This window comes from Malania oleifera, chromosome 13, assembly GCF_029873635.1.
Source record: "Malania oleifera isolate guangnan ecotype guangnan chromosome 13, ASM2987363v1, whole genome shotgun sequence".
Lineage (NCBI taxonomy): Eukaryota > Viridiplantae > Streptophyta > Magnoliopsida > Santalales > Ximeniaceae > Malania > Malania oleifera.
This window is the reverse complement of record NC_080429.1, coordinates 86,206,715-86,216,188: the sequence shown is the minus strand read 5'-3', so window position 1 is coordinate 86,216,188 and position 9,474 is coordinate 86,206,715. Positions and strand designations below refer to the sequence as shown.

The window sequence follows — 9,474 nt, the reverse complement described above, 5'->3', positions numbered from 1 at the left end:
GTTGTTTTTCAAAATTCACTTAAATAATTCTAAAAAAGTGATTATGAAATAACACTTTTTTGCAATAAATATTTGTCATAATATAAGTCAAATGCCACTTTTAAAAAAAAAAAAAATTTCTTATTCTAGTTGTGAGTATTATAAGCATTTATTTTTTAAGTATTCATAAACAAGGATGTTATCTGCAGGTTTTCTAAAAAATACTTCTACCTAAGTGATTCTAAATTATTCTTTAGAATCCTCAAATATAATATTTCTTTCTTGTTGCAAAATGTATTGATTTTTTCAAAATAATATAACTTTCTGAAGCTATGGAAATGATGTTTTGAATTCAACAAAATGATAAGCTCCTCCTAAAAACATACATAATGTTAACCATAAAATAAAATAGTTTTTTTTTAACTATTTGGGTTTAGTCTTAATAAAGCCCAAAAATAAACACTAAAGATAGGCCGAAAAATTGAAATCCAACCCTAATGTCCCCTAAATTTCTTTTATTTATTTATCTAAGACTATTTTTAAAAATTTTTAAAAAATTTTAAAAAAAATTAATAGTTAACAATATTTTAGAATAGTTGTAGAAATTTATAAGGATATTTTAAAATAATTATGAGTAATTATAGGAATAAATTTATTATAATAAAATTACTTTGGAATAGTTTATAGGTAGTTAAAGAAATATTTTGAAATAATAATGAATAATTATAGAAATAAATTTAATATTTTTGAAAAAAGATAAAGAATTCTCCTCAGAGATTTAGTTATTTTTTCTTTGAACTTTCTTTCATTCGAGGACAGAGCCTCCAGAGTCCAAACCCAACCCCAAACCAAAATCCAAACGCACGCAGGCCTAGCCGCACCGCTTTGGCCCTCGCTGAGGGGGATGAGGTGACCAAACCAAACCAAACCAAACCAGACCAGACCAGACCAGACCAAACAAGACCTGTCAGACTTGGCAAAATTAGCCCTCCGAGATTCCTCCTCATCCTCCCGTCCTCTCCCTCTCTTTCACCAGGTTTAGTTTAGGGTTTCTTCTTCCGTGAAATTCCTTTCTTCCCCCCCAAGGTCACAGCTTTTTTTCTCATCAGCGTCGGTGGGGTGAGGGAAGAAAAGGGGAAGGCGAGCTCTCTAAGGCTCGCCTCTCACCCACCGATTCCAGTACCATGATCGCATTCTCGGCTTCATCCTCCCCTTTTTTTGTCGCCGGTTTGTTTCTCCTGCTCATCGCCTTCGCCTTATCCTCTCCCGCCGTCCGTTCCGAATATGACTCCTCTGTAATTCGATTACCCACCGGTACCCACGCCAGCGATGCAAAGCCCTGCCCCGGATCGGCAGCGCCGGCCTCCTGCCCCGTCAAGTGCTTCCGCCCTGACCCCGTTTGCGGCGTTGACGGCGTTACCTACTGGTGCGGCTGCGCCGATGCTCTCTGCTCCGGTATTAAAGTCGCTAAATTGGGGTTCTGCGAGGTAGGGAATGGGGGCAGCGGACCCCTTTCCGGTCAGGCCCTGCTTTTGCTCCACATTGTTTGGCTTATCTTGCTCGGCTTCTTGGTCTTGTTCGGGTTTTTCTAATTCTATTCGCCGGCTCTAGTGCGCGACTTCTTTTTTTTTTTTCTTATCTGATTCAGAAGCTGTATCCGTCGGTGGGTTTCAATTCCTTTACGCTGTATTTGATTGATTGATTAATTGGATGTTTGGCCCCCTTTCTTCTTGGGAAAGAAAAAAATGGTCGGGGGACAGGCGATCTGTGCATTCATTCTTTATGTATAATGTATGTGCAAGATTTACGGCTATTCTTTCTTTCTGTCTTTTTTTTTTTTCTTTTCGTGCGTGTAAACATTAAAGAAAAACCATTCAGATTATTTTGTGGATAAATTTGTTCAATGGGCATCTCATGTATACATGTTTCAGTATTAATTTATTAAATTTGATTGCCAATTTGTTCTTTTTAGTTTGATTTTAGACTTTTAGGAAATGAATAGATGCTAAATCTTAATATGGGGATTTATTCTTCATAAGAATAGATATATGTTACAAGTTTGAGTGGCAACATGAAGCCAGAATAGCTAGGAAGCGCTGGTCAGCCATTCGGAATAGCCATAACATATAGTATTCCAACCCAAACTCAAATTTCATTTTCTATGAGTTTTTCCCTTGTTCCAGTGTTGGTGGAGTTGCTATGGCATCAATCACGGAGGTCTCATTTAATTGGTAAAAAAAATATGTGCATTTATTTGTTATGATCTAAATAAGAATGCAAATTTTGAGAAATCAGTTGCTTTCTGCTGGTTGAGTCTATATTCAGGACTTAGGTTCCCATGCATTCTAACAAAAAAATTGCTAAAAAGGAGGAATTTTGATTCAACTTCATTGTCACCTTCATGCCTTTACCATTTTATTCCCCTAACTCCTCCTGTTTTAGCTTTGATCAGGTTCCTCACATCACTATTCTGTGTTTGGTACCAAGAATAAATAAGATTTTCCATTATTGGTTGAGGTTTAATGGGCTTTGGGATAGCAATGACCATGATTCGTAGTAATCTGGAATTGATAGTCAGAGGGGAGGGTGGAATCTTGCTGACATTATAGTTTGAGTTTTTTTTTTTTTCTTTGGGCTAGGGGGGGGGGGGGAGTTCGCTTTTTAAGTTTAATTTTGAATATTATAATCCATGACAATTTTTAAAAAAAAATATTTTGAATCAAGTTTGTCTATTCTTAAAGGAGTTCTCAATTATGAATGTTTTGCATCTGATACGGTCATAGAGGTAGTCCAGATTGCATTTTAATTTTGTTTACCACTCATTTCATTTTAAAACTGATAAAAAAATGTCTCTTCAGTTTCTGCTCTTCGTGATTAGGCTGTTATTGATATAATTTCAACCTTTTGTCATAAGTGGAACTTCATTCTTTAGTAAAGATTAATCCATTAGTATGAAGCTAAACTAAAGCTCTCCATTGCTGATTGATTATTTGCGATAAATATTATTAAATTCATCTACACCATGTATTAGCATGTGTGGAATGTATTCATTCTATATAAAAAATATTTAAGTGCTCACCTTGATTGAAGTTTTAAGTGTGTTTTTGGTTAGTATTTTGTGAGCATTTTGAAAACAGGAAAACAGGCACAGCTCATGGATGCTTATGCATGTTCAATAGAAAATCCCAAAGAGGTATAGAGGTATTAGTGATTTATCTTCTTTACATAATTGCAAGATTTATATATCATTACAACATTGAAATAAAATATGCAAGATTTTAATTGTAGCAGCTTAAAAAATGCAGCAATGCAATAGGATACTGAGGGTCTGGCTTCATTAGCAGCTTCAGCCATCATAGGGGTAATTTAACCATGTTTATTTATCTTTATTCATTTATTATTTGACTCAATTGCTTAGTTTATTTGTTTATTTTTAGCATAATATGTTACACAGTTGGATGATTCTACCATTTTGGTGAAAGAGCAAATTGTTCTTTCAATACTCTGCTAGGTTGTTATGTTTGAAACTGAATTTAGTGGATGGATAATATCATCAATTTAGAATTCCTTTTTTCCTTTTCAAAATTTTGTTGTGGAGTTTTATGATCACTGAATAACTTCTCCTTTGATTCTTGAAATTATAGGCTTACAACCAGAGTGGTACAATATAAGTCTTTGCACTCTATAAAGAACTTGCTTCTGATATGTTTATCATGCCATGATTTGGTAAGTGGAATTTTAAGACTAATTAATGAAGAAGTATGTTGGACAATTCTTAGGAAAATAGAAACAAATACCTATATAATTATTGGAGTAGTTTACTGTTGGTTCTATTTATGGGTTTTTTCTAGATAGGAGTTTTTTCTAAGAGTGTGTGTGTGAGCGAAGTAATGAAAACCTTTGAGCTTTGAAAAGCACTTTTACTGTACACTTCCTTGAGCAGATAGTTTTTTTATGCTCATTACTTATTATATCAAGAGGTCTTAATTCGGAGCTTGCAATCTATATATGAATATGTTACGTTTTCCCTTGCCAATTTATGAGTCATATGATGAAACTATGGGAAAGGGCAGTTGACAAAGATTAAGGTTTGAAATGAAGGTCTTGGAAAATCAATTTGGTTTTATGCCTAGAAGATCTACCACAAAATCTATATATTTTTTAAGAAGATTAATGGAAAAGCTTAGAAAAAAGAGGAGAGACTTGCATATGGTATTTATTAACCTAGAGAATGTATATGATAGGATACCTAGGGAAGTTCTATGATAGTATGATAGGTTTTAGAAAAAAAGGGTGTATCTAGTAGGTATACTAATATCATTTAAGGATATGTACGATGGAGTAATGACTAGTGTAAGGACTATAGGTGGAGAAATTAGAGAATTTCCAATGACCATAGGTGTACATCAAGGATCTGCTTTGAGCCCCTATCTTTTTTGATTTAGTGATGGACCAACTGATTAAGAGTTTTCAAAATGAGGTTTCATGGTGTATGTTGTTTGCAAATGATATTGTATTAATTGATGAAATTAGGGGTGGAGTAGAGGCTAGGTTAGAATTATGGATAGAAGTTTTGGAATCTAGAGGTTTTAAGATAAGTAGAAATAAGACAGAATACACGAAATATTATTTCATTAGTGGTAGGAGGAATATTAGAGATAAAGTTAAACTTGATGATAAAGAAATAAATAACACTTGTAGATTTTTATACCTTGGATCTATTATGCAAATTGAAGGAGAAATTGAAGATGATGTAATGCATAGAGTTAAAGTAGGTTGGGTAAAATGGAGAAGTGCTTCAAGTGTGTTTTGTGATCGTAGAATACTTTTAAAATTTAAGGGGAAGTTTTATATGACTTTATAAGACCAACTATGCTATATGGATCAAAATGTTGGGTGACGAAAAAACAAAACATCCAAAAAGTAAAAGTTGTCGAGATGAGATTGCTTAGATGGATGAATGGTATAATACTGAAAGATAAATTGAGGAATGAATGTATTTGCGGTAAATTAGGTGTAGCTCTTATAGAAGATAAGATAAGGAAGGGATGACTCAAATTATATGGACACTTGTAACATAGGTCACGTAGTGCACTAGTGAGGAAGAATGAGTGAGTTACTGTGGGGGACAGTAGAAGGGGTAGGGGTAGACCTAAAATAACTTGGAAGGAGATAGTGAGTAAGAATTTAATAGCATTGAATTTGTCAAAAGAAATGGTCCATGATCGCATAGATTGGCGGAAAAAGATTCATATAGCCGACCCTGCTTAGTGGGACTTAAGGCTTGGTTTTGTTGTTGTTGTATTTTTACTAAGGCTATACAGATGGAGTAGCCAACCTACTTGAGAAGCTTGAAGCCTCATAGTTTGTTAAAAAACTTCTTCGGAGTCAATAGTCTCATGCCTAAAATTTTCTTATGAATTTGATTTTCTTTAATCTTTTGACAAATTTTTTATTGATTAAAGGATATAAATTGAAAAATACTACAAAAGCAATAACTTAAATTGTTCTCTATTTACTCGTGAGGATCATTACTATTTTTATAATATTCTTTTACTTGTTTGTATTTGAATTCATATTTTTTTTAAAGTGAACAGGTTTACATGTTGTTATGGTTTAACATTCCTTACTTTCATTTTAATTAAATTAAATACAAACCTCCTTGGACTTGTGCAGTAAATAAGCTAAAGCAACAACTGAGATGATTTTATTGAAGAGAGGCAAGGATAAGCAACTACTACCCCAGAAATTTGAATTTCATTCTTCATCAGTGGTTTTTTTGGTTCCAGCTTTTCTAAGTTGCTTCAAAGTTCCATTTTTCAAATTGCTGGAGGAGACCAATTAAAAATAGGCAGAGATGGTTGATTTGCAAATTTCACTTGAAAAGCTTTGCCAACTAGACAGCTTACTATTAACTTAAAGTGAGGTTCCAATGTTAAGTTCCTTAATTTATTACTCAAACTTGATTTTCTAAGTTTTGATGTTTCTATCATATTTCTTGGACTATGGAGAATGTGAATCATAATAAGAAGAAAGAAATGGAATTTAAATCTTTATGGTAGACTGGGAAAGCCTAATTGGTGAGACTAAAAAAACTGGACCAAGAAGTCATAAAAAAAAAAAAAAAAAAACTGATCAAATCTATGTTTATTTCCAGCTTGGAGCATTCAATTGCTTCATATCTCGTGCTGCATCCTCTATGAAACAAGCGTGCAAACCATCTATCTACATGTCTAAATTCAATTTTTTTTGCATATAGAATCTCACAGGTCTTAATCTCATTGTTTTTTTGGATAATAATAAATATCCACTTTAATCCTTTGCCACAGATACAGAGTTTGCAGAAGATATGGATTGGATAATTTGGATTTGGTCTCAAACCAATTGATTGCATGCACACTACAGAATGTTTTGAATATGAATCTCTCTAGCAAGGCCAATTAGTTGCTTTGGAGACATTGAGTTAAGCCCTTCTGCCAGAGTTTTGAATTGTGGGCAGGTAAGTGCAGATCTCTTTTCCATATGCACAGCTGCAATTTGCAAAACTTTGGTAAATATTTCTTGAATACCAATGATCATGGCTATATTTTTGGTTAACTTTCTTCTTTTTATTGTGAATGTGGTCGAAGTTTGAGGTACAGAATCCAGTGTTCCATTTCTTGGATAATGTTCTTTCAACTCCAACCACAAGGGGAACCATTCTTCCAGGAAACACGAAAAAGCGTTATTGACATTCTGTGGGTATATATCGAATGCATATGTTAACTATACAATCATGGATTTAAAATACTTATTATTTGTGCTCCATTTTGTGAATTCAAATCATCTAGATGTGAGGGATGAAGAGCTGACAAGTTGTTAGCAGCTAGGGGATAGAGAAAAAGATAAAAGGAAAGGCATTGAGAAAAAAACATATATGATGCCAATTACATAAGCTTATAGTTTCTATAACCATGTCTTCAAATCATGCATGCATTAAGCTAAGAAGGATTGTTCAGATTTTTGACACATTCCTCAGTTAGCTTGGGGTAAATGTCTTTGGTGCAAAAGCACTTTGCCCATTATTCATGTTTGCCAATTTTATTGACCGTATGGTTCATTTTTTTCTTTTTTTGTTTTATTTTATTTTTCATATTGAACTTGGCATGCCTTCCTATTGTTGAAAGACTTTAGGGCCATTTATGGGACCTCTTTTTCACAAAAGAAGTATGTTCTATGCCTATTGGATGAGACTAGATTGTCGAGATTCAAACGAGTTGATACACCCTGGATCCTTACTGCAAGTTATTGACACATGGGTGATTTGTGTCGACCCTTGATGATATAAAAGACTTGTTTATAGTTAAATATTTCATAGTCAATTACTTACGTCAAAAGTGGAATTTACCATTTGCATGACAAAAAATATTTAACTAATTTATAAATTTCACGCATGTTAATTAAATATGTTTAATATGATTGTTGTATTATGGATAGATTGCACCTTAAACACCGCATGACATTTATGTATTCTATTTACGACACTTTAATTCTAAATCTTGCATTATTATGTCTAAGCCTAGATTCTTTAATTTTGATAAAAAATTCTATGCTATACATATAATTTTCATTATATTTAAAAATTGAAATTGAAAATTGCCATTAGCACTGAAACCTCAAAATTATTAGTCAAAATTATGTGTTGAAAATTCAAATGTTGTTAGCGTCGTGTTACTCAAATTTTGTTGTAGTTTTGAATCAACTCTCTTCTTTGCTTCTTGTCTTTGCCTAGCCTTGCTGTGGGGTTGGTAGCCATGCTGGAGGTGGGGATATAAGGGTTTGTTAGTTGGTAGAGGATGTAAAGGCCTAAACTAAGGCAGTGTGCTAGTCCTAAATAGGGTGGCAAAATGACTCGAAACTCGATGGGTGATTTGTGACCCATCCAATTAAAACAAGTTCAGGTTTTATATAAGTCAATTTGTTTATAAACGGGTTTGACAGAGTTCGGGTCGCTTATTTGCTTGCTAAGTGCTATATAAACACATTATCCTTGGTCCCTTACACATAAAACCCTAATTGCTCCACTGTCGGCTGCGGCGCTGCCTATCCACTCTCCACATTTCCACTCCTGCTGCCCTGCACTCCAATGTTGTGTGTCCCTGCCCGTTTGCCGAGCAAGGCCAGCACGCAGCACGCCAAGTTGCCATTGCCAACACCATCGTCCAACGCCCTTGCCTAGTTAACTGTCTGCCTAGCTGAAGCTAGCCATCTCCCTTATGACGCTCGAACGGTGGTCATTCAAGAGACGTAGAGGTAAGAGTCGTAGAGGTGGATATCTGTAGTTTTGATGGATCAAGCTCCACCACGACGCTCAGACGGTGGTTGTTTTCACGATCTGTTGTATCTCTCATGGATCAAGCTCCCTCACGACGCTTATACGGTGGTTGCCTGGTCAATGGATATTTGTAGTTTTGTTTGGCACTCATTTCGTACGCAGCCCTGTCATCCTCATCTGCAAGCAACAATGCAAATGCTTGGCTTTTGAGTGAGTTTGAGCCCTCTGGTGAGTTTGGCAAGCACTTTGATTACTCTAGATCAATGATACAAGCTCCTCAATGTGTCTTAGAGGAAGAAATTACTGCTTATCTTTCTAAAATACAAAGGGGTGGTTTTGTACAACCCTTTGGTCATTTGATTGCTTTTGAAGAGCCCAACTTTAGAATCATTGGTGATAGCAAAAATTCGACTGATGGGTTTGCTTGGAATTGAAGTTAGAACCCTTTTTATCCCAATTCGACCAAACAAATCTTTTGCCTAGTCGGTGGATATCTGTAGTAGTATTGTTACGTTTTTGAAGCTAGAACCCTTTTTATCCCAATTTGGCTGAACACATCTTTTGCCTAGTCGGTGGATATTTGTAGTAGTTTTGTTACGTTTTTATGTTGTTTTTATTTAGATAATAATAAATAAATGGAGTGTTTTTTTTCAAATGTCATTTTGTATGTAATGTTTAAAAATTTTAAAAATAAATAAATTATATTTTTTAAATGGGTAACCCCTGACTTGCTAAACGAGTGGGTTAGGGTTTACATGGTTGTGACTTGTTTATAAATGGGTCAGTCCGAATTCGAACTTGTTTAACTCCAACCCATTTACGATCCGCTCGGACTCGACTTGTGAATTCGTTTTGCCACCCCTAGTCCTGAAATGTTCATTGCATAGATCCTTTTTTATTCTTTCATTCAATCAGATTCAAAGTAGTTAATGTTCATTTTGGAGGAGATTTGTGGGTTGGAAGGCCCCATTTTAGCAAAGATTTGTGGATGTGTGAGGTGTGTTTCTAGCATTGAGGCTCTCAAAACTTGTTGCATTGTTCAAAAGCAAGAAGCATCCACAATCAATTTGTTGGTATTATTTTCGAACATTTGATGCTGTAAATAATTTGATGCTAGTTGAAAACTAAGGTGTAGTCTCAAGAGGGGGGTGAATTGGATTTAAAATTTTTCTTTTAATTCT

At 34.7% G+C, this 9,474-nt stretch overlaps 1 protein-coding gene and 1 long non-coding RNA gene across 2 annotated transcripts; both read left to right on the top strand.

Moving 5' to 3' along the window:
• The first annotated feature begins 848 nt into the window (after nucleotides 1-848).
• LOC131146606 (uncharacterized) lies at nucleotides 849-1,937 on the top strand. Its single transcript, XM_058096293.1, has one exon. It carries the CDS (start codon nucleotides 1,164-1,166, stop codon nucleotides 1,569-1,571), a length of 408 nt encoding a protein of 135 aa, XP_057952276.1. The 5' UTR covers nucleotides 849-1,163; the 3' UTR covers nucleotides 1,572-1,937.
• A 3,680-nt stretch (nucleotides 1,938-5,617) lies between these two features.
• LOC131146605 (uncharacterized) lies at nucleotides 5,618-8,948 on the top strand. Its single transcript, XR_009134414.1, has 2 exons — nucleotides 5,618-5,900; nucleotides 6,309-8,948. It is a non-coding gene; the product is annotated as an uncharacterized LOC131146605 (long non-coding RNA).
• Nucleotides 8,949-9,474: the final 526 nt, after the last annotated feature.